The 25,524-nt window shown below is 38.7% G+C and overlaps 1 protein-coding gene across 5 annotated transcripts in view; it reads right to left on the bottom strand.

Moving 5' to 3' along the window:
* DNM3 (dynamin 3) overlaps window positions 1-25,524 on the bottom strand; it is a 190,947-nt gene that overhangs the window by 59,502 nt on the left and 105,921 nt on the right. For all 5 annotated transcript variants that reach the window (XM_069789847.1, XM_069789846.1, XM_069789848.1 and 2 more), the window contains one exon: window positions 9,069-9,178. In XM_069789847.1, the coding sequence (XP_069645948.1) occupies window positions 9,069-9,178 (110 nt within the window). The remainder of the gene's footprint in view (window positions 1-9,068; window positions 9,179-25,524) is intronic.

Here is a 25,524-nt window from a genome sequence, read left to right as displayed (position 1 = left end):
CCCTGTAGTATCTGAGAGCTCCACCATTTTATCATAGCTAATCTTACCCCCCCACCACCACAAAGGAACACAGGTTTCAGCTTCACAGCATAAATGAGGAACTGAAGGATATACACACTGAGCCAGAACTCTTAGGAAGCTTACAGTAGGGGAGGTAAATGGATGCTTGCCTCCCAAATCAGCTTCCTTGCTGCTACACTTTCTTTGCCTTTCTTTCTTCCAGAAAGGCTGACAGGCACAGGAACTTTTCAAAGGAAAAAAAGCCAAAGTAACTTCTGAAAAGAGTGTGTCCTTCTTCTGTTACTAGTGGAATCTTACAAAAACACATTAACATGTTTTACTCATTAGGAATCTACTGGCGTCTCATGGAAAGCTGTAAAAACGTTCTTGAAAACAATTCAGACTTTCTGGTTTGTTCTCTCTTCCAATTTTTAAAATTGCTGAAGATATCAGCACAGAAACAGTTACTACTCAATCCTCACCTACTTACTCCATATGGAATACAGTGAGGTCATGTTCTCATTGTCATCTCTATAGCAGCTAAATAGGATGTTATACATCAAAGAGAATGATATAATACAGGATACCAAGAAGCAAAAAGACTAACTCTCAACAATACAAATCTTGTTGATATTCAGGCATCTTTAAATCTAAGGGACTGTAGAAACAAAACAGAAACAATAAATGCGAACTTGCCTCAAGTACAATTTGTGTGCAACATTTCCCTTGAATATGTAACATTTTTAAAATGTGAACACATAAATAGAGAAGCTATGTGCAAAGCTATATGCATATACCACATCTACCTATGCTGCTTCCTCCCGTAGAGTCTCATCTTTGTAATTTAATATCCTGCATATTACATGAAAGTTTATCTATAGTAGCATTACTGGAAATTAACATAATACTACTTTTTTTTCCAGAGTGAAAAATACAAAAGGTTACCCTTTGTTATCTGCAGATTTTATTATACTCTAGATAAATAAACCTCAAGAACTACATTCCAGAAAAAATACAACATAATTACTTATGGAGATGAACAGACAATCAGACTAAAAGCATCATTTCCGATTACGGAATGGTTTCACACTCAGGACATACCTTCTCTAGGCCAGGCCCATTACCTCAAAGTCCAGCAGACTCCCAGCTGTAACTTTGCTTACCCAACAACTTCTTCACTTTATTACCACCTTTGTTTCCAGCATACTGGATTCTTTTCCCTGCTATATTTAAGGGCCCAAAGTGAACTTTCTAACGCACAAATGACCTTTACATTGTCCATAGGTATTTCCTTAATGCCTCACGGAAGAATCCTAACATGAAAATGCAGGAATGGAGTAAGGTATTTGAAAGTGCACAAGAGGAAACAGAGAAGTGCCAGTAAGTTTGAAGACTGAGCCCAGCTGTGAGTTACTGAGATTCCTGTCCCACTAGTCCTGAAGCCTGGGCTGTCGACATTGCATAGAGAAGGTTTGATTGCCTATAAAACAGCAGAACTATACAATCCAGGACCAACAGGTGAATAACACACAACTGAAAATCACAAAGAAAGAACTTTCTAGTTGCCTGCTACAGTGGAGGCAATACCAGTACCTTTCTCTCTACAGCAGCTGCACATCAAGACTACTTGCTATCTGAGCAAACTCAACTGCTAGACCTCAAGATGCATAGTATCTCTTGCAATTTCTTAGTATTAAGATAAGGTTATTTATCTCCAACAAACCTGGAAAGATTTTAAGGGCAACCACTGTAGATACATTACAAACCCAGTTAATATGCATGCATATATATTAATGCATATCCACATATTAACTATATGCATAGACAGCTTTTAGACTGAGTTGGATCTGAAGCATTTCAGTAGACAAAGATGTACTATATATGCATGTATTTTTTTTGTATATAGAGAAAATACAAACCAAGATTAAATGAAGATGTATTTATTCTTGCCAATATGGGAGGAGACCGAACGCCAATTACAGAGCAAGAACATTAGTGAAGTTTTCAGAATTGTGCCTATATACCACTTTAATCCTCCAAAGAACACAAAACCACATTTAAGTTCAGCAGTCGCACTGATACAAGCAAAGCAACTCACAGACTGAAAGACAAAGGAATAATCTTCTCTAACAGGGATTTCAAACAACTGTGCTTATCATCTCAAACAATTCTTTGGTAGACGTCTGGTCTTTTTATTAGGATGCAAGCAGAATTAAAATGCACATTAGAAATCTAGAACCAAATGCAGATTGGCCCAATTTTATTCCATGAAAAACACAAAAGATTCAATTCTTAAATATTTCTTATTTGACTGAAATCATATGGAATACGGGTTTCATAAATAGTCACCTAAAATGAAAAAGGGAGAAAATAACAGAATCCAGATACTCCAAGTATACATGCACAATTGGGAAAAATAATCTTGGATGAAACTCTACTGTATGTTCTCTACTTACTCAACCTGCAACTCCACTGTATACACTCTGCTTATTCAACCTTAGTCTTAGTCTACCATTTTAAACACCTGTAATTTCACAATGGCTGGTTTGAATATATGCACTATTTTTCATATAAGAAAGCTCTACCAGAAGCTCCACAAATCTATATTTTAAAGAAACAAAAACTACCATCTGCTCTGAGTTAACAGCAATGACTAATATTTTCTACCAAGGCGTGCCATTTCAGATCTGTCCAATGTGAATGCTAATTAAAATTAATTACAACTCTCAAGATTTTTTTCTTAATATCCAGAAAAGCCAAAGAGACAATCTCTGAGACAATGTCATGAAATAATAGCACTTAAGGATTTTACTATGTAACTCATGTAAGTGGTCTCCCAGAAATTGAAGGATCTTTTAAAGTTCACACACACAAATACATACACAAACCCACACAATTTTAAGGTGAAAATGAACAGAAGATATGCTGATCAGTATATAGCCAAGCTTGGACAATGAAGTGTCTAGAGTTCTATATGTAATCCAGAAGAGAAATGCAGCCAAAACTAACACCACATAGGCCAAAATCTGCAGTAGTAACAGTAACTGGCACTAAAATATTCCATAACTGCCTGGAGAAGAAGGTTTGATCGTTTTCGTGGTGAGGGATGGAAGCCTGTTTTGGAACCTGCCTTGGGGCCGCACAGATGCAAAAGCTGCTCACAGCTGTCAGTCCCTCATCACGCATGGAGGGAGCACGTCTCCTGCTCCAGTTCTGTGCTTCTCTGGATGGAGCAGTGGGACCCAGACCTTGCTGAGTCACAGTGAGCAAGCAAGGTGAAGCTGTCCTGCAGGCTGAGTCAAGTTTACCAGCCGCAACACAGCCCATGCTTACAACACCCGTGTCTCTGGTAGGTGTCACTAACGTTTCAGATCCCACACAACCCCTTTGGGAATTTTCTTCAAGCACAGTGTAACTATCATATTTAAGGTATGGGTTTGGCACTGCTGTTTCCTTTCCTGAGAACCCCTTTTTGCTCTGTAATAATACCAGTTTTAAACCTTAATACCTCTACCACCTATCCACCATACTATGTTTTATTAATCAAAGAATTCTTGTCAATAATGACAAAATGGAAATAGTCAACCCAACCTTTTTCCTTTTTCTTTTCTTTTCTTTTTTTTTAATGGAATGGGCTGGGGGGATAAAGGCTAGTTATTCCTTAGGTTTGCATATTTTTCCTATTCTTAAATATTGTACTCACCAGCATCTTAGAGGTTAGTTTACAAATGTTATCATCTTTTTTCTGGATTAAATTTGTGGGTTTTTTTAATTAAATAGATTCCATTCTTCCCTTTCTAACAGAGAGGGCTCTGAATAGCTTATAGTCCAGCTCTTCCTGGGGCTTAGCTTTCCGAGTAATTCAAAAACAGTAAGTAAACATACATCTCATCTTAGGCTTTCTCCTTTAGCCTGGCTTCCATCCAACACCTCCTCTGACCCGGTCTCCTTTCACTAGTTCCCTTTAGTTTGGCTCTTGCCCAATTTCCCTCATATATGGATAGCAGTTAACCAGTTGCTGTCCATAAGAAGAAATTCAGTACTTAAAAGTTCTAGTGCATTTGGAGTCCCAGAGAAGACTTGTGCTCCATCCCCTTCTACGGCAACACTCAGCCAACAACACACATCCAAAATAAATACTGTCATACCTTTCACTTACTAGACACAGCGTACTTTCCTGGGTCCTACAGACAACACAGTTTCTTGTGCAATATGATTCCTGACAGTCAGAGTGTACTCAGGAGCCAGTAGCTAAAATTTATCATCTGGCAGTTCTATTTCCAGTCCTATTGTTTGCCCACAAAACTTCCTTTTGATCACTCTCCTCTTGACATTCATCTGCTTCTCAGATTAAGGATCTGTTTCTACAATGAGGCTGCCCCAGATAGTCAGCTCTCATGCAGGGATGGTAGGTTCTGTCACACTGCTTCATCATTATTGAGGAGCATTTAGCTCTCAGGAACCTATTCCTGCAAAGGCAAACAGGAACAGTTCTGTGCTTTGAATTTGCTCCTCACATCCCCCTATCATACAGAACCACAGAGGTGAGGAAAGCAACACCCTTATTCGGTTTCATCTGGATCCTGGCTGGGCAGGACAGTAAAAGACAGGGAGACTTGGTGGGATCTTCCTCTGCAAGGAAGGGAGAATTTCACACACTGCTTCTGCTTCTTTGGCTCCAAGTAAAGGAATGAGTCTGAAGAGGAACAGACCTTCCTGCATAAGAAAGACTACTGATAAGGGACTCTCCACCAGGTAACTCTTCCTCATTGTATGGTCACTACTCCCAGTATTGGTAGGAAAAGCCTGAAAATTCACCGCCTCAACAAACACTTCAGCCTACTACCATTTTATAACCCCCAAAATCTTTACCTAGTAGAATCTCTTCTCCCACAAAAGAGAATTCATCTCTCCAGAGTTGGAAAAGAGGTGGAAAGGAAGCATCTCCTCTGCTTGTAGCAAAAGAGCAGCAGTTTTATTCATCATTCCTCCTTTACTTAAAAGGGAAGTAGTATTTAGATGGACTTGTAATACAGTAATACAATTTATTGACCAATAAATCAGGACAAAAGTGCAACTACTCTACTGCAAAGGAGAAGGATTACTTTAGAACGACACAGAACCTAGTAAAATAGTGTCAGGTGGATCCTGTAGTCAACTGAGCAAGATCATGAGAAATAATGACTGCTTGCCTGTCTTAATTAGGGAGAGATGGGACTGTTGCATAGATCCTAAAGGGAGGCACGCTTAAGACTACAGTTCTTGTTCCAGACTACAGTACTTAGCTAAAAGAAAAAGCACCAATCAGCAGATAATTTTTACAGGAATACGTGGGGAATAGGCAAAGTGTTTGGAATGAAATCCTAGAAGGAAAGTAAACTTTCCGGGATGGGCAGGATTTGTTTTGTTTGTTCTTGAACGCTGCACAAGAGTCTTATACATTCATCAGTGAGGACGTCACAGGTTAATCTACTGTACGTAAGCACAGGTGCTGACAAAATCCTCTCTCCTCTGTTCTTAGCTGTGTGTAACATTAGTTTTTCTCCTACAGTACTACTATTTTAAAATACTTTTAATATATTTGATCTCTTTTCCAATTTAAAAGACTTGCCAGCAGTTTACTGTGGAGAAGAAAAGGATGGTTAACACAAAATAGCACTCGCTTTCTTGACAGCTTTAGGTTTAGACATACTGCTTGACCCTACAGCTCAACTTCAGCTGCTTAAAGGCAGACTCAGGTACACAGATGTGGCCAAAAATGATCCAGGAGTCAATGGGCACTCACTCTAATATAGTTTGTTTTAACACCTAGTACTGCTAAGGTAAGTAAACTAGAGGATTCCATCTCCAAAAGTCTTCCATGGTGTCTATAAATTAAGTAGATGGGCCCACTCAAAAGCTATAAAAAAATTACTTAGTTTGCTGAAAAACAAAACTCACCACCTCATTCTTTAAGCAGTATTATATCTACTTCACACCAAGAGTTTTCCTACAGGCCCCCCCCCCAGCCCTTTTTTAAAAATTTGAATTAGAAAGTAACAGGAAAAGAACTTAATTATTTCACAACGCAGCCTTTTCATAAACATACAATTATGTTCATTTCATGAGAATTTATCTTCACTGTGAAATCAATCGTCACGGTCTCCATTTACTATACATTACCAAGTCACATTTGATTCCTGTCAGAGAACTGTTGACTTCTGCAGTAAATCAAAATGACAGATACTGTTAGTTTCCTTCTGCATCTATCCCCAAGCCTTAGCTAACTTAAGATGGTTTTTCCTTCTATGCAGTGAAATGAGCATTTTCCTGGTAACTGTATTTCAGAACTGGAAAGGTTTTCATAAATGGAAAAAATGCAGTGTATAATCCAGGAAACTATTGAAATGTACAGTATCAGAAACATATGGCTGGAGCAAATACCTATGCAGTGTGGGGCTGGGAATGAAAAAGAGAACAAGCTTATTAAAATTCTTCTCCTAAAGGGATTTTGCTTGAAAATTAAAATACTTTAATTAGACATTAAGAATGTTTGCATAGTCAATGAAAAAAAATGCTGCAGATTATGGAAAAAAAAAAAAAAAAAAGAGAGACACAGAACCATCTCCATGCTATCATGGAAGCTGGAACAGATGATTTTGCCTTTGTTCTTTAATGATCTACATCTTAAATAGCAAAATGGTTCCATAACCAGAACCCTCAGTGGGCAAACTCAGAAAGAGAAAGCTGATATTTTTTCTCAATTGTTATGTTTTTTTCAATTAAAAAAAATCACCCCACCCTTACCCCCCCCAAAAAAACCCCCAACCAGAAACTAAGTTAATTTTTACACAAATTTTGAAAAGCAAGCCATATTCACACACACACCCCCCATTCAGAAAGTAGAAATCAATGGATTAGCATAAAGTAAAACAACAGTGAGACTCCTTATTTCAACAGATCTTTACTGATTCCCTGTTTTAGTTTCCCTAAGAATCTTGGACAGGGAAAACAGTCCCCCCCAGTTCAGGGCCAGATCACTTTATTCAAGCCCCAATATCCCTGCTTCTGCTGACACAATCTATGAATCTAGGAGACAGGGGAAAGTGATACTAAACTTGTATTGACCACTTTGTGCCTGCAGGCAGATTTTTAGAAACATCAAAAATCAGCTATTTTACAGTAACAGAGGAATTGCTGTTGTAATTAGAATTCAATAAATATTTCTTCAAGAACAACTCCTGCCTCCTTTTAAGCTGGAAGGCTGTCTCCGTAAACAGCCTCTCCCAAGGCAAAGTTATTTTGTCGTCTTATCACTATGCTGTCATGTCTTAACATGCCCATATCGATATAAGGATGTTTTTAGAGCAGCTTGCAGATGCTCGGGGGGTCTACTCACAGCCCAGATGGGCAGGGTTATTACAGACATGGCAAACATTTTAGACATCTGATTTTGAAATCCTTGCTGTCCAGTGTGTATGAAGATCCAGTGAAAATGCGAATGTGCAGCTATATAACACCCAAATAAATCCCAAACTTGCCAGTGGAAAGGCATGCTTCTCTTGGATTTTCACAGCAGTTCAGTGATTAATATTTAAGATGATGAAAACATTCAAAGCTATTAGCCAAAACAAAGGAGAAACAATGAGCTAAAATTAACAGATTTCTCACGGACAGAACTTAATATGTACAGCTGATACCAAGCCCCCAGGACAAAGTTATCTTTCTTGACTGATGTACATGCAATGTTGGGACAATTCACACATATCTATAGCAGAATAATCAGAATTACATTAATTTCCAGCATCTGAAGATCATTTATGTTTTTAAAAACATGAAAAGTTTTTCGAAGCTTTTTTCTGTGCTCCAGAAATGCAAGTGGTCATGTATTTGAAATCTTATTCCCAGCAAGTATGTGTGCAACATACTTTCAAAGGGCATCGCCTGGCAGACAATGTCCACATGTAGGCTAGCTGAGATGTCAGCAGATGTAGGCAAAGCCTTCGTGGGGTAGTTCAGAGCGAGACTCACATTGCATCCTCATGTTTCTGGGGCCAGCAGAAACTTGACAGCCCAGAAATCCTGTGCTTTGCTTTTGCTTTGCAGGAAGGAGGAGCATTCCTTGCTTTTGAAAGGACTATTTCTGGCCAGTTCAGGAGCAACAACAGCTGGCTCTGCAGGGAGCCACATCCAGCCCTCACCATCCTGAACAACATCTGAATGTATTGCCAAGCTTTGGGTGTGAAGGGACATAGCAGAAGAAAAGAGGAAAACAAGGGCATCTATCCATGCTACTACTACAATTAATTTTACTTATTTTCCTGAAAAAGAACTTACAGAAATTGCACCTTATCTGCTGAAATGCAATTCCACTGAGACTGCTGCCAATGCAACTCTCCTCTTCAGTAAAAAAAAAAAAACCCCAAAATTTACAGGTCACTTGTATGTCTTTAAATGTTGTCATGTTTCCTTGACTTATTTGTGCACAGTAATCTGAATTGGCTGTGCATCAGAAATAGGCTTCCATAGAGTACCCACACCACTTAAATCAGAGGATGGAGTCTGAAAGGAAAAGTATAAAGCAAACACTACAAGGCAAAGATTCTATTAATTAGGGAAGCCGAGGAATCTCACTTGTTCTCCATTCAGCAGTATTCAAACCCAAACAAACAACAGAATGACTCCCAAGATTACAGACAGGCAAGATTTTCCACTGGAGAAAGTGAAAAGCAATTACGCTTTTGTGATTTACACCAGTTGCATCTGGTCACAAGGTACAAAAGTCATGAATGTTTTGGTAAGCCTAGGTGATTGCCAAACAAAACAAAAATAGGATCAGGAGATGATTATTCAGCCATACAGAAGAACTAGATGACTAATCATAGAGCTGTTTCACCCCATGAGTGGCTAGGAGGACACTAACCTTTCATCCCATGGTTATGCAACCGCAAAGAAGCAGATAAATCAAGAGTATCAAGATCTTTGTTCACTGAACATAGTGGAAATACCACAACTGCACTCCCACTTACTAAAATGCTCAGCTAGATACAGTTTTATAGAAGTATCTGCAGAATAGCACATTTTCTTACCTCTGCTCTGTGTTAAACAATGCAAAGATATGTTTGCTAGACATGAAGCTCTTTTCAACATCTCGCACTTTCAAATTGTCCAAAGGAAGCATATACTTCTTCTCTTTTTCCTAGGAAAAAACAGATTAAAACAACACTGTGTGAGAAGTCTCAAAGAAGCCTGATCTCAGCAAGCTCTGTTTAGTTGGTAATGCCTTCAATACATTTATTATCATAAGGGAATATCCAAAATTGAAATGTCTGCTTATCTTTCATAGACATACCTGCAACAGAAATGAAACCTCATTCCAGTTCTGTTTTTCACTGACCCTTTTAAAACATTTCCTAATGAAAAAATTCCACCTCAAACACATAAACATCCACATTTATTATTCTTCATTCCTCTGAATTCTAAAAAGAAAAGGGTCAGACTTAACTAAAAAGAAAGTGCCTAATCAATAGAGAACTTTTCTGCCATGTCTGTGTAGCAATTGGAGTAACCAACCTGTGACATAAAATTAATCTCTATCTAGAATCACTATTATTAATTAGTTAGGGATAGCATTTGATGATCTCAGGGATAAATTTTCATTCCTCCAGTGGAAAATACAAAAATCATACAAATCAATTAAAATTATACCATCACTGAGGTTTCATATATACCATATACAAACAAAACCAGACTTCTAATCTAACCTCCTAATCTTGTTTCTCCAAACAGCAGGAATGATCTATGCACTCTCACTGTAGGCAACTCCTTTTGCATTTTCATCACAACTCTCATTTACAGCACGTTCTCATTTACAACACAATCACTATAATTTCACCTTTTCTGGGTTTCTTGCTTCCCGTCACTCCAAAATAAGGACTAGTAACACTCACAAGCTACTTTATGAAGACAGAACAAAAAAGCCCTAAGATTATTAGCTGTTCCTATTGTGTTAAACTTCCTTGAAGTCCTCATACTGATGGATAAACCAGAGCAAACTTCTCCATTTTGCTTTGCAAATACACCTGGATCGCTTCTACTTAGCATCAAAGACAAGAGGGGCAACACTTGCATCCTCAAACCCCCATGCTGGTTTTGCACATCACAATAAAATTGCTGACAAGGATACTAACATGGTGCAGAGTTTAACAGCTTTCAAAGGCCGTGAAGGTACTGTTAAGGCTGGTGCCATTACCATGGCAGCAATGGAATGGGGAGAGGATTTATGCCTTGGAATTTTTGCTGTGGATACCAAATGGGGTTCTCGTGAATTTGGCTATCCAATGACTCTACAGAAGTTCAATAAATCACCAAAGTTGGACAGCTTAGGGCGCCTTCACAGTCCCTTATCTGCCAACATGAAGCAAGACTGACTAGTCTCTGTCTAGCCATCATCAGAACTAGCTGTAAGGTCCAGCACCCATCACACTTGCTGGAGAATTGTGAACTGGGACATCACTTAACGGTGGTTGGCTCAAGTAAGAAATATGCAAGTGATAATATTTTATTGTATGCCGTGAAACAGGGCAAAAAGGACAAACCAAACCAGGACTCATTTTTCTCAATACATATTTCCCAGAAGAAATAAATACACAAAAGTAACTTCCACTGCACAGAACTGGAAAAAGTCCTAGCTAGACTTAGATGTGTGTACTGTGAGGGCAGATGCAATTCAACTTGGCTAAGCTTCAGCAGATTGCAAAACTAAACCATATGAGAATGTACCTAAGAGTAAAACTATAAAAATACAGTGACGTGTCCAACAATGGCTCACTTTCCTAGACAGCTTCATAACAGGCCTCAGTAGAGAAAAAAACATATTTCAAAGGCCCTTCTGGAAAAGCATGGTTTCTACTGTCTTGTTTTGTTGAATACAAAAGTTATCAAATCCAGTGTGGGAGTATTACATAAGAAGTATCTGATGTATTTTCAAACCTCCTCTAGCTTAGCCATCCTAGAAATTATTACCCACAAAAGATCATACATATGTATATTTTTCACTCTCTCATCTAACAACAATTCTGATGAAGGGGTCTAGTTCTGTGCCAGTGTATAGCTATTTATCACAGTTCATATCTGTATTCTGCTTCCAGGGAATATATACTCTCTGAACCTTTGGGGCTCTCCCTGAAGGGAGAGCATACTGTCATTCATTCATTCAGTATTACCACTGAGATAAATAAAACTAAGCAAAGTAATTCATAATTTACGAATAAAAAAGTAATAAATAATAGTAAATTAAACTAAATAAGGAACTTATAGATCATATATTTATGTATAAAAAATAGAAGTACACTGACCTCTAATATTGATTTTTATTGATATGATCTGTTTTGATATTATAAACCTATGTCCTCAATAGTTCTGGTAGTATTTAAAAGGGAAAAATGCATTAGCTTTGCTGCCAAGACAAAGTGACACACACTTGAAAAATATCCTAGCATATAAATTCAGGAGAACACATATTAAACTTTGTATTAAAAGCAAATAATTTTTTTTCAGTTGAAAGCTGGACTGCGTGGTAATGTGAGATACTTTGTTTTCCATTTCAAATGTTTAAGACAGGTTATATATATATTAAAAAAAATCTCTTGGGCAGAAATATCAATGTTATTTATTCCATCATAACTAGCAAAAAGACCTAGGTAAGCTTAATTTTTATTCTTGAAAACTTATCTTTCACTATTACAGAATATGCTTATAATGATATACTAGTCAATTACCAGAAATCTAAAAAGCTTCTGATGAAGTGTTTGTTCTGACAGACACTATTTACTGACAAACCAAGCAAGCGCAGATGAGTAAAAATAGAAACTGATGAAAAAACCATACCAAGAATCTGATTGTCTAAACAAAAATTCCACAAGCAGGAAAGTTTTATAAATGTTTGATGCCAAACTGTGAGAAAGTGTTTCTTCTGTAGCCACCAGGAAAAAGGAAGTGCCTACTGAAGGCTAAGAAGTGGTTGGTATTTATTTACATGGCCTCCTACCCACATGCTGAGACAGAGCAATTTCCAAGAAAGGGAAATCATAGTGTGCCTATGCTTAAAGCTAACAGAGACAGCATGTCACATATGAGAGATCAGACCTAAATACTGCTTAATTCCAGGAGAAAGGTATTACTGTGACATTAAAGTGTGGCAGCAAAACCCATAGCAACTTGTTTGTTTGTTTGTTTCAAAGAGGAAAACAATATGTATAAATGGAGCATGAGCTAATTCAACAGCAGATGAGCCCAACATCATTTCAGCCTTAGCTCAATTAATATTATGTTATGGCAGGGCAAAAAAAGCTCCGGCCAGGACTATCTGTGCATGTTTCCCATCCTGAGAGGCTGACAGCATAAGAAACAGGGAATGTACGAAGCCTGGGAGGAATGGGGCTAGGCACACTTCTACAAGTGACGACATGCACATAACTGTGGGTCCAGTTTGTCCCCCTCAGCATTTGTTCTTTTTTATTTATAGAATTTTATTTTTATAATGGGGCAGAGAACTTAAGCCTGACATGAGGGGAAAAAATCAGCACATGCTGACCTCATGTAGAGACTTTGCCTCTTTTTCCTATACAGAGTAGAAGAGAAGAAGGAAAAAGTGGGAGATAACATGGCCCATTCCTGTCCTGTGACATGAAAGAAAAAATCCCCATAATGCACCTTAGAAAAACAAACCAACCTGCTAGCCTGGGGAGGCCTTCCCACCCTTGAGACAATGTTTCACCACTCGTGGGCATAAGTAGCACTCACATCCTTAATGGACTAGTTCTGTTCTCTGACAGGCAAGTAAGCTGCCAGGAACCGACAGCATGACGTAAATATGCCATATTACAACTGCCCCTTCCTTCTGCAGTGTTTAAATGTACTAAAAATAAATACTGCTGAAGTCCGAAATGGCACAAGGGATGCAAAAAATACAACAGCAGTTCCCCCCCACCCCCAGCAAGGTCTCAGCCAGCACTTCCAAGCGAATGAACTTCATTTCGTTTTCAGCTAGCGGCAGAAATCATTCTTGGCTTTTGGGACTTCGTAGGCTCCATCAGAACAGCAGAAGAAACAACCTCAGACACAATGTCAGCTAACTGGATTATAAGGGGAACAGAATTCCTTTGGTTCAAAGAAAAGAGATTGTTAAATTACTTCAGCTTCTTCCAGTTATCAAAAGTGATTCTCATTTTTATTTGTCACTTCAAGATGGCTTCTGCCCAAGAGCAGCATGCAGGACAAACTCTACTCCCTATTTCGTATCCTGAGGAACAGAATCAAAATTCATGCAGGACAATTCAAATATATGATGCTCGGTTTCTGAAAGGCAGGTCTGAGCCTGAGCGTTGGCCTAATCGTGCTTTCAGTTACGTCATGGGGAATTGAGCTGGTTTGCTCACCACTTTGTAAAGCTTTTTAGAACACCAGTTTCCAAGTGGGGTGGTCATGACACCAACCAAAACCTGTCTGTGCTGATTGTGGGGACCACAAGTTCAAAGAAATCGAGATCCCAACTGGAAGTGCAGGCCACACTGGAAAAGTTGGAACAAAGGCTGGTTTACAGCAGGATTCATTCTGTGCATCGTTTGTACTGAAAGCACAACTCTCAAGAGTAATTACTGTGCACTGATAGCAAATGGGTATCCATGAAATGCCTCTGCCATTAGTATTAGGCTTAACAAGTATTAGGCATTAATGAGGCAAAATAGTGAACTACTTTAAAATCACAAACTGAGGAAGGACCGCTTTGAATTAAAGCTTGGGAATAGCAGATAAAAAGGCTGGCATTTCTGCCTCTGAACTAGATTTCCAGACCAACACACTGTACTACTCTGTATTTGTTTCCACAGTAGTAACTCAGGCCTAATACTTACCTGAATCACGGGCATCGTGCTAGACCTCATTTCTGCAAGCAGCTAGTGATGGCAGGGCATCATTAAGGTGTCTTGTAATCAGGGTGCTAAAATGCGGAGGTGGAACACCAAAGCCAAGCAACTATTTGGCAAAGGAGTTAAGTAGCAGAGGCAGAAAATAATACCAAAATGAAGATGTTCTACAGTACTGTACTATTTTAGATGGCTGGATCACTAGCCTCATTTTACAGACAGGAACAGACACAAGAAGCAGTGGCTTGTGAACCTGCTGAGCCAGAGCAATCTATATTAAAAAAAGAAGAAAAAAAAATAGGAAGTATAAGGAAATGCTGATGGTAGGCTGAAACTATGCCTGTTTACACCGACGAGCTGCTCTCACTGCCAGTGCAGAATAGCCTACTCTGTGGCATTTGATTAAAATGCAAACTATTAAGATGCTTCATAGCAGCTTCTATAGTATTTAAATCAATATCCAAGAGTTAACCATATTCTAACTTTAAATATACCCAAGATAATTTTACAGTGTTTCTATTTCAGTTTATTTTTCTCTCTCAGTTTAGAAAGCCACACAGCATCTTCACAATGGCCTCTGCTTTACCACACTTGGCTTTAAAGCATACTCTGAAAAATGAAGTGTGAGATGCTTACATATCCCTGCAAACTTTTGAAGAAAAACAAAGCAAGTTATTTTATTACAGACAACTTAGCTATGTGGGATTCAGGCCTGAACATGCTCCTGGGTACAGCTGTAGAAACATAATTCTAAACTGTCTACAAAATGAAGAAGGAGCTGCTTTAACAGAAAAACAATGCATATATTCTAACGTTTTTACGAAAAGCGTAGCAAAAGAACACTTAGTAAGTTGCAGATGAGAAGACCATGTTTCTTCCACCTATGCACCTCTCTCCAGTCTTCTACAATCAACTCCTACATGGCTTTAGCTGTTGATAATAAAGCATTGAAGCCAAGCACTTTCCCAAGAGTTTCTCTTCTTTGACCACTGAAACCAGATTCAAACCACCATAGATTCTAATTCTTCAATAAAGCCAGCCACATGGGCATCAAGAAGCACTCTCACATGTACGAATGATTCCCTATGTGCTCAAGTGAAAGTTTTCAGACAAAAACTTCAGGCAAAAAATGAAAAATTATTGTCTCACTCCCTGAGACTCCTCCACAGGCAGGTGGATTATACCTCCATGATACACTACTATTCCCCTTCCTGCTCTGCTCTCACCGTGTGCCAGAACTCTGTAGCTGTGCTACACCACAATGGATATACATTACCTAGAGAGCAGTTTTATTACATGTATCTGTATTGACAAGAATAATCCAGTATGACATATTAGAGAGCTGTCACACATAGGCATACATATAATTAAATATTATCAAAGACACAGAAGAACTATTATGCAATGCATAAGAGAAACAATTCTAGGAAAATACTAAAGAATAAAATGAGAGCTCCAAGTTGAAAATCTCGACACAAAAATGTGGCAACAACTTAGGGTGATAAGCCAGACTGTTAGAAGAATGGAGCACATGGCACAGAGCACAATACCAAATCTTGTATTCCCTCAGTGTTACAAGACTTTATCCTCTGCCATGGTGGAGATAATGAGTTCCTTATATAAATCAAGGCTGAAAATGCCAAACCTGAAACTGCAGCTGAAAAAGAGAGACCTGATGATAGAATCAAGCTATTTCAGGTTTCAGTTATTATCTTTCTATATTTTGCATTTATAATATCATTTCTAGGCAATTATGTGTACTCCTGGCACTTCCAATTTTTTCCCAATCTCTTGGTAGCTCTTCCCACAACATATTACTAAAAAATTCAACAGGCATGTCTTATCTCTGGTGTTTCTTCTGAATTGAACTATGCAATTAAACCTGATGCTAATGTTAAATCAGTCCTTAGTCTGGTCTTGTCATTCATTTTACAGTGCGTTATTCATTTCCCACAGTGTTTTTCTCTCATAAGAAATGGTATTGTATTTGTTTCTGCACTTTGCTTCTGCCCAAACTTCTTCAGTAATAGAACCACAAGACTTCACAACTCTGTATTTGAAATACTTCATCCTTTCAAGAAATGGTCACTGGTGTCTTTCTTGAAAGGAGTTTACTATCCTGCTACATTTCAAGACTTCACAGAAGGACACCAATATAGGGTGTCTCTATATCACTATTTTGCAGCACAGCTGTCCAACTTTAACTGAGGGTTTACAGAGAGGTGAAGCTGCAGCTTGCACCAGAGCAGCACACACCAGAGCAGAACCTTACAATCCACCTGCTCAAAGCTGGGCAGCCCTGAATACTTCCTTTTTGCCTGGAGGAGGGGACGGGCACAGCACACAACAATGAACAACCAGAATTCTTGGGAAGTGCTGTGCTGAGCAACCAATCTGGCCCTTAAGTGGGAGCTAACAAACCTGCTGCACCAAGCTAAGTCCATGGGGTTGCTGCCTGCACAGCAGTCCCCACTTTATGGTACCCAGATAAACGGCTTTCCCATCATTCATCTCTCACTTCCCTCAATAATGAGGAGTGGGTGGCTGAGCAGGCATCCCATTGTATTAGTGCAAAGTCTGAATGGCTAGATTAAAAAAAAAAAAAAAAATCCAGTTATTTCACTGGTTCTTCCTCTGTCTTTACATAATCAGTGTTTCAAACAGAAATGTAATAGTTTCTGGAATATACAACAAATTCAACATGATTTAAGATTGCCTCTCTTCAAGAGAGGTGTTTATTATCACAAGTGGAAGGGCTGGTCTTTCACTGGTCTGTGCTGTGGGGATGTGCTGTCAGTAAAAGGATCAATCTGAGAAAGGGCCTGATGAAGAGGAAATCTCTGTTTAGCTCCTATTAGTTAGAATCTTGAAAGGTCATTTTGAATTTGGGAAATCTTGTCTGGGAAAGAAGCCAGCCATTCCTCTGAACTGAAGTGGTGCTGGCATTTAAAACTGAGAGAAAGCCCCAACTTGATGAACCAGTTGACAGTCTGGAAAAATTCTGCTGGATGCGTCTAGTGGCTGCTCCAAAGGTAGAGGGGAAAAAAAGTATCCTTTGACCTTTTTATCCCTTGCAATGAAGCCTGCTTATGACAGCTTGCTTTTTTAATACTGGTGCTCAAGTTTTTATTTTTTCACTCTTCACCTACTGCAGATCATCCAACAATTACAGTGGTTTGTGGGAGCGATAGTGCAGGATGAAGGGCTTTGGTGCAGCATGTCTGTGCTGGCAGAGGGCATGGAGTGACAATGACATACCAGTTCCTGGGAGATCTGGCTTTTCAGTTGGGTACAGCTTTCCATTCATCAGTTTACAATTTTGCTTATTACATATATAAGTGTGTGTATAAAAATACTTTTACATATATGTACACACACATGTTTTGGTGGTGGTATTTTTTTATTTAAAGGAAAAACATAATTCCTGAAACTATTCTCTTTGAATATAAGTGCGGCTCAGATTTCAGTCTCAAGAAGGTGATGGTCTGGGTGGATGAACCTCTCCAGTTCTAATGACCTCTTGCATTAGGAATACTAAGTTAAGATTGAAAAAACCCAACAAGTTTAACTGTATTTTCAGCTTCCTGGACTCCCTTAACATGCACATAAAAAGAGAGCCTCTCATTTATAAGCCTCCTGAAATTCCTTGGTAGGTACATGAAGAAGATACACCTTTGCTATAGCACCCTTGTTTTTTGCTGGAAAGGCATTTCTTAAAACTATTCTAGCTTTTGGATGCATTTCAGTTTCTATAAAATGAATCCTAGAAAAGCTCAGACTCAGGAAGCCACCAGATACTTTTCATTGGGTACCAACTGAAGTATCTGGAGAGACACTAGATCCTTTGTGTGTGCGCATGCGTGTATGTGGAAAAAAAAATTTGCTTCTTACCAAAATCAAAATGACAAATACGCAAGTACATAATTATGTAAAAAACATTAAGCAGGATTTTCCTCAGGCGACACATCTGTCTCTGCAAGACTCCTGAAGATGCAACAAAATACACACACACAAATTAGTTCATGGCATTTATGCTGCCCTACTTGCTTGTTATCATTAAAACCTTTCAGACAGTAATCAATTTCACTGTGGTGGAGATTACTGCAAAATGCATTAAGAAGTTCACGCCTGTGGCAATGGTCACTGAAAATATTTTGGACAGCATCCCAGAAGTATAAGACTTTTTCCAGACATCCGAGAGAAACTCTGCTATGACAGAGCTTCTGGTGTCAAGGCTTCTCCCCCATCACCCCTCCTTTTTTGTTTTTTTTTTTTTTATAGCAGCATTTTTTGAAAGGTACATTTCAGCTTTTTTTCTTTCCTTTTTAAATTTTTTTTTTAAGCAAGCCAAGATACTTGGATCATGGAAAACATTAACTTCTGAGACAACTGTCTGAAGATATCTCCTTCCTTGCTCTATACAATATGTATAAATATACTCCGGGTTCTTAATTTCATCAAAGAAAAACTGTTGAATTATAACAAAAGAGTGAGAAAACCACCCACTTACTCTATCATAACAACATGTCCATTTTTTCGTAAAATAAGTAGCCCTGGAGATGTTCCTATATTAAATAAACAAAGAAAATTGAATAAACCATAATCATCAAGCACTATTTCTACTTTATATCAAGAACATTACCTTCAAATGCTAAGTGACATATGCCATCAAACTTTCAAGGGAGTGGGTCTTGAAATATGTCTCAGAGTTTGACAAAAGATATCCTAAAATAATTATGGTGATGTGCAGGAAAACCTGTAACCCTCTGCCCTTGGAAATGAATAGCTATTAGAGTGAAGCCTTTATCAGGCAGACTATTTCCACAAAACTGTCCCCAGACTGAAACACTCCTGAAGCTCATAGCCAAAGTTGTTCCTCAAACTGACTTTGTCTCTAGACTGTAACCCTCTAAAGAGAGAAGTAGTTTCTCAATGTACATCACCTGCCCCAGTGGGTACTTGAACACCAGTGAGGATTGCAGACTTTATCATAGCAAACCCTGAAACAAAACTGAACTCAGAAAAAGGAACCTGACAAACATGGGCATGGAAATGTGGGGAAAAAAGGTTAGCAGAATATCCAAGATATCATGAAACTATTAGCCTTAAGAACCATCAAGAGCTAGAGGACAGCAGCAAAAGATGCAACATCAAAGCATTTTTAAAGCTACTGTCATTAAAAAACAAGTGACTGCAAGGTGCTAGGCAGTGTTAGTCTACTACTGCCTCCTACCACTAGGAGTACATGTGGAGGGAAGCGTGTGTAGGAGAGCTGCCAAACATGGTAGTTTTCAATCTGCAGATGCTGCATATTAAATGAAAACATCCAAGTATTGCTCACCCACAAGCAGCTCTTTACTGATAACGGTATGTTGTTTTCTCACATGCGAATGCATGTACCATGGACACTCGACACATTGCTAGTTATTTTGATTGTGCTGCTCAGCAGTTCACTTGCAGCAGTATACAGAAAACAAAGGTCCTGTTCCAGTATCACCCTAAGGGAAAAGTACATCAAGCTTACAGCATACTTTAACAACCCACAACTGAAACGGAGGGACAAATTCGACTGCCTTGGCCACATGCTCCCTCTAAATACCATGGCAGATGGTGAACTCGGACGGATGTCGGCAGGAGGTACCACAGTTTGGGGAAGCTTAAAGCAGCACCTCTGGAAGGGAAGGACATCCTCAAACAGAAATAACCACGACTGTTCAAGTGTCATCACTGCCCTTATGTATGATGGCAGAACTTGATTAATTTATCGACAGATCACCTTTGTCAGTTCCATACAAGCTCACCTTCGTGTCCTAGCTGAATCAGAGCAACAGGATAATAACCATACAACAAAGTCTTAGAGACTGTCAAATACCTGGCATCAAAGGCAGTTCTCCTGCAGGCCCGGAGCAGACAGTGCTTATGTCGAGTAACTGATTATCCAAAGCTATGTTTTGCAGCCAGCTAGAACCGAGCACATAGCTAAGAAACAGGCTAGTGAAACACTCTACAAGCATAAACTTACAGCAAATCCTCAGTCACGTATTAGTTTCACTACGTCGGAGGCAACAGCTAGAGGCTTCTGCTAAGAGACAGATTGTGCACTGCCGCAACCAAGACCTACGAACAAAGCAGGACTGCCACTGTGCAGTGCGAGAGGCACTGGAGGGAAGTGGGGTGCTGAAGTCAGGAGACAACATATGCGATGCTTCTGGCAGCCAGATTGATTTCCACTAAAGCAGCCACAAACGCTCAGTCAACCAGAGACTCCATCATCATTGTTGTGAGCAACGAGCATAAAAACTGGGCGATGAGAGTATCTCTCAAGAGTATCAGCACCTGGGAGAAGGTGGCATTTCCAGTGCTTCTGCATGGTGGATGAGGTCTTCAGTAACTGCCAGATTAAGAATCTTGCAGTTATATTCTTTTGCTATCGCAAAATAGCATCCTTAGTAATAATTCAAAAATATTTTTAATTGTTTTTCTATTTTTCTCTGTATCTCTTCCAATCCTAACTAATGCCAAACCTTGTCTTTTCTTGCTGTAACATTTTAAAATATGCCATTTCTCCTCTGTATAAAATAACATCATCTTTAAAGAATTCCAGTTCTCCCCTGCCTGGATTCCTGCAATCAAGTATTATTCTGATTCATACCTAACACCCTCTTTTATTTCATGCTGTTTGCTTAGGGAGGAAAATACAAATTGACTATACCACTGTGTAGACTAGAAGTTGTGTTAAGATGACAAACACCTGCATTCACTTAATCGTCTCTGTTAAGATACCATCTGTTGGACTCCCCAAGAACACAAAAGGGAAGGAGCTCATTCCTAAGAAAAAAAACCCTCTAACCAATGATCAAAATTGCTGTAAGAACTATCTTAATCATGGTCTAAAACTTTGCAACGTGCAGCTTGGATAGCTATTATTGGTGAAGTGATATTATGAAAATAAGATTTTAAAGAGCCAATAAACAAGATGTAAATTTTTGCTCCAGCAGAACTGTCTATACGTGCTTAACCTCAGCTGTTTCAAAGAACCTATGAAACGTATAATGTCTTAGAAAGTCTCTAGGAGTTTCAGAACTATAAACAAACAATGACAATGCAAGAGGTAATGACATTACTGCAAACACAGAAAAGACAACAAAAAACACATATTGAAATCTGAAAGTTGAAACACACCTGCAAAAACATTGAATTTTTATAGCATACAGTTGTATTACAGACGAGAAAGATAACACCTCTGCTTCTCTAGAAGAAAATGAAATATTTATTAGGAAACGTAGCACTTCCTCAAGAATACAGGTCTTCATCAATAATGACTCATAATATTGTAGTCTATCAATACATTGGCCCTAAACTTGCAGGACACTATTATATTTGTAAAGAATCACTCCAAAGTACATACACTAATTCTACATAACATTGACATACGGCACTGAATTCCCAGACAGTCAGTCAAAGTTCTGGGCAGGAAACCAAATTCCATGATTTTTTTTTTTTTTCTTTAAACACTATGTCAAAACACTCCTATTACTCATTACTTGTGCTTTGAAAGATATACTCCATTACTCCTTAATGTCGTTACCTTTCACAGATACTGCAACCAACAAGGAACTGCTGCTGGAAGATATGTATTAGAACTGTTTTCTAACACTGACATATTGAGATTGTTTCAACATGAAAGAGGCATGGTGACAACAAAATCCAAGTAAAAGAAGACAACTAACTTACAAATATAGGTGCAAACTCAAATTTCAGTAAGGAATCTATAATAGGGAAACAAGCTGTCAAATACTAAAACTCCAAAATTTATCATTTTCCACATATAAATTTATTTTAGGATCAATTCCGAAAACTGAATTCATACAACTAAGCCTTACTGGTGTAAACCATCTCATTGGTAGTCAATGGGATAATTTCACACACAGTGATTCCTAACATCAACAGAGATAATCTTTTAATGTGTTCTAAAGTAATAAAGAACATCTTAGACAAACACTTTTTCCACTCATTTTGTTTTCAAGACACTCAAAGATAAAAAGCCAGGAGGACAGCTTATTGCGAAGTTGTGCATGCAAAAAAAAAATTAAAATACAATACAAAACAAAGAAAACATTTCAGCTAGTTCCCCCTCTAACCTCCAAAAGCCACAAAAATATTGAAATAAAATGTTCATTAAAAATACTACAAGTCTGCCTAAGAGCTTTTTAAACATCGTATTCAGCAATTTGATTTTCTGTAATCGGTTTTTAACATTTACATTACCCAAACTGAATGTATATTTTAATTATTTTCTCAATTCATTCATTTTGCTGAAATAACATTCTATTCTCCTTTGAGAATATTCCCAATGTTATAAAAACTAGATTGTCTAACAGTTTAGATTTATTTTAAATGTCTAATAATATATTACACTGAAATAGTTTGAAATAATTTTCAGGGTTTTATACTAGGAAATAAGGGGTTTATACTAATACATTACCAAACTATATAATTACTAGTAAGTCCCAGAATAAAGTACATGGTGATAGACGAGGCTAAATACATGTATATTTGAACAAAAGACATTATAGAACTATTGCCATTGCTCAAAAAAAACCCCTCAACACCCCCCCCCCCCAGAAAAAAAAAACCAAACAAAAAAAACCTGCCAAAACCAAGTGTTCTAAGCCTGGAAAATTTACACTTAAAGGAAATTCACATTCCCTAACGGAAACGGAATACCTCAAATACGTTTCAATCTGCCCTGAAATTGCACTTTAGAAATTGGGAGGGGGAGAACCTAATTTGGACAGGGGGAAAACACACTTAGTCTAACACACAACTAAGATTTTAAAATCAAATTAATTTGGCATCTGCCCAGAGCCTTTATAGGTGAACCCTTATTCCCCCTGCTTTTCTTGCATTCACTTCTATTTCCCCCTTCACCTCTCACATCTCCTGCTGAGTATATTTGGTGCGAGAAGTGTTTTCAAAGACAGGAACTATTGAAATGCAAAGAAGACTTTGACCACAGATTGTATGCGGACAAACACCACTACTTCCAGGGCCTTTTTGCAGAGAAGGTCACCGTTTGCGAAGAGACTGAAACCATATGTTGCAGTCTTACAAAATGGACACTACCTCCTGCTTCAAGGTAAGTGAAGATGGGAATGCAGTGGCCTCAGATATTTTCAGCAGGCATAAACAAAATCCCAGAGCCTTTCAGAACACTAGGACACAAGATCATCTCAAAGAGAACATCATCATGGAATTTTTCTTATGCTCACTGAAAAGGAGAAAAATATTATACATAATAACAGGCGTATGCCCCTTAATCTAAAATAATTATACTCTAATTAGCATTGGATTCTAAATTCTCTGAGCTTAAACAACACAGCCCAAAAGATCTTCATTATTTCATTATTAGGATCACTTAGCACAAAAACTGACGGATGTCAGGTGCTGAGTTTCATAAGAACACATTTCTAATTAATTTGAATTAGGCTGTAAGTTCTCAACTTACTCCACAGTCTAAGAAAATCCTCACTGCCCTCACACACACACATCCAGACAGAAACGGCGCTGCTTAAAAAGAAAAAAAAGCTGTGAATTACAGAATCACAACACTTGTTCCCTATTTAGCCATACCGTAAAGGGGAGGTGGAGGTGTGGGGGAGAATAATGCAGTGAGGAGGACTTTAAAGCCCTTCAGAGTATCTCAAAGATGAAAATGAGAATGTAGAAAGACCTACTGATGGGTATAACACATGGTGACCTAGACAAGGGGCTGCAGAGGTGGGAGTAAGGTTAGGAAAGGGTTATGGTAGCAACTGCTGCACAGGTATCTAAAATGTCTGTGGACTGACTTACTAATGGCACACAAAATAAACAGGAGAAGCTAGAAATTTTCAATACAGAATCAAAATTATTACTTCATTGATCTAACAGAGCCCTAGGGGAATAATTCACATAATCTGAAAAACTGACATATCTTTATATTCTTGTTTAGGAAGTCTGACAGAAAATAACTGGTAAAGCATCATCCTTCATATCAAAAGCACATGTATTGGTGTGGGGTTGACACCAAACAGGGAGAGATATGTTCTGAACATTCCTGGAGGCAACCAAGGAACAAAGAACATGTGCATCACCAGAACTTTCAGTGATCACTACAATGATTCACGGTACAGGACTTGATGATCATGAGGTATTTTAACTAAAAGAAAGACACCATGGAAAAGCTAACCTACTGCTTGGTTGAGGGGCAAACCTATTAATAGGCAATGTTGAGAAAGCTCCAGTATTCAATCCTTCTTTCACGTTACTCTTCGCTAAAAAGCCTAACAAGCAGTAAAAATTAGTACGGTTAAGTTAAAGAAAATGAAACACTAGTATAACTTCTAAGTTCAATAACTGCCCCCTCACCCAATTCTTTCAGTTCTCTCAAGTGCCTCAGTTTTGAATCAACAGCTTAAAGTCACGAGTAAAAACTCTGCAACTGATGTGTGCAAACCTCTCACCTAAATTAGATGGAGTGAACAGAAGAGCAAACCTGACTTAAAAAGCACAAGAGTTCCTTGGAACTAAGCCCTACTCTTACTCTGCTATTTACACTGCAGCTAGCATCTTTGCTGTACAAGACGACACGCAATCTTCATTGAAAACACAGCCTAACTCAGAGATTCTCAAATGTTTTTCTATTTTAAGCACATTCTCTTTTCCTCTCTGCTCTACCCCAGTGCAGACAACTTTGCATACTGTAGGCCTGCATCCGCTAGCTCCTTCTCTCCAGAACTGCTTTTTGAAAGTCCCAGCTCCCATGCCATGCTCCTCAGGAAGGTGGTCGCAGTGGTGTGTTAGAGCTTGGGACAGAGGCACGAGACACGGGCTCTAATGACAGAACTAAAGAACTCAATTTACTAGGAATGGTGCAACTGCTTATCAGTGCGGGGCTAAAAGGCAACAGCACCCCATGCTTACCCAGCATGAGAACTGCCAGTCTATGGAATAAGCTGCCAGTACAAACCAAACCCAGAGAAGAGGGGCATCTGCTTTCCACCATGCAATGGCAAGTCCAGCTGAGCAGGAAACTCAATCCATTGAGGCACCTTCATCTTCCAGAGAAGAGGTCAACATCTGGTTCTGATCCAAAAACAAAGGGGTCAAGACTGTGGGAAATAATGCACCACACCTTCCTTTATCCCCTCCTGGCTGGGTCTTAGCCTAGCCCAGGAACAGCTACTCATCTTTTCCATTTGGTAGGGTAGGGTGTTGGTCCATCATCTCAACAGCAAATAATTTGCAGACAAGCATCATTTCACGTGTCTTAAAGGAAGGCTATAGGAACATGTGCACTGCACACAGCAAAGAAGGTCATTATGGAAATATTAGAGGACTTAGAATTTAAAGTTTCATGGAACTTGTGCCAATAAAGTGTTGGTTATCCCTAAATTAAGCTTGCTATATAAACTATCCCTGAACTGTTGAGATAATTTTTTTCATAAGCAGGGAGAAACACAAATATAAATGTCTGAAGTCCTTGTTCCCATTTTGACCTCAGGTGCCTAAAGGCACTTCTTCTGCTCCCACAGTGTGGAATGCCCTCCCACAAAGCACCCACGTGGAATCTTTGGAG

Source organism: Haliaeetus albicilla, chromosome 8 (genome assembly GCF_947461875.1).
Source record: "Haliaeetus albicilla chromosome 8, bHalAlb1.1, whole genome shotgun sequence".
NCBI lineage: Eukaryota > Metazoa > Chordata > Aves > Accipitriformes > Accipitridae > Haliaeetus > Haliaeetus albicilla.
This window is presented reverse-complemented; position numbering and strand designations above follow the sequence as displayed.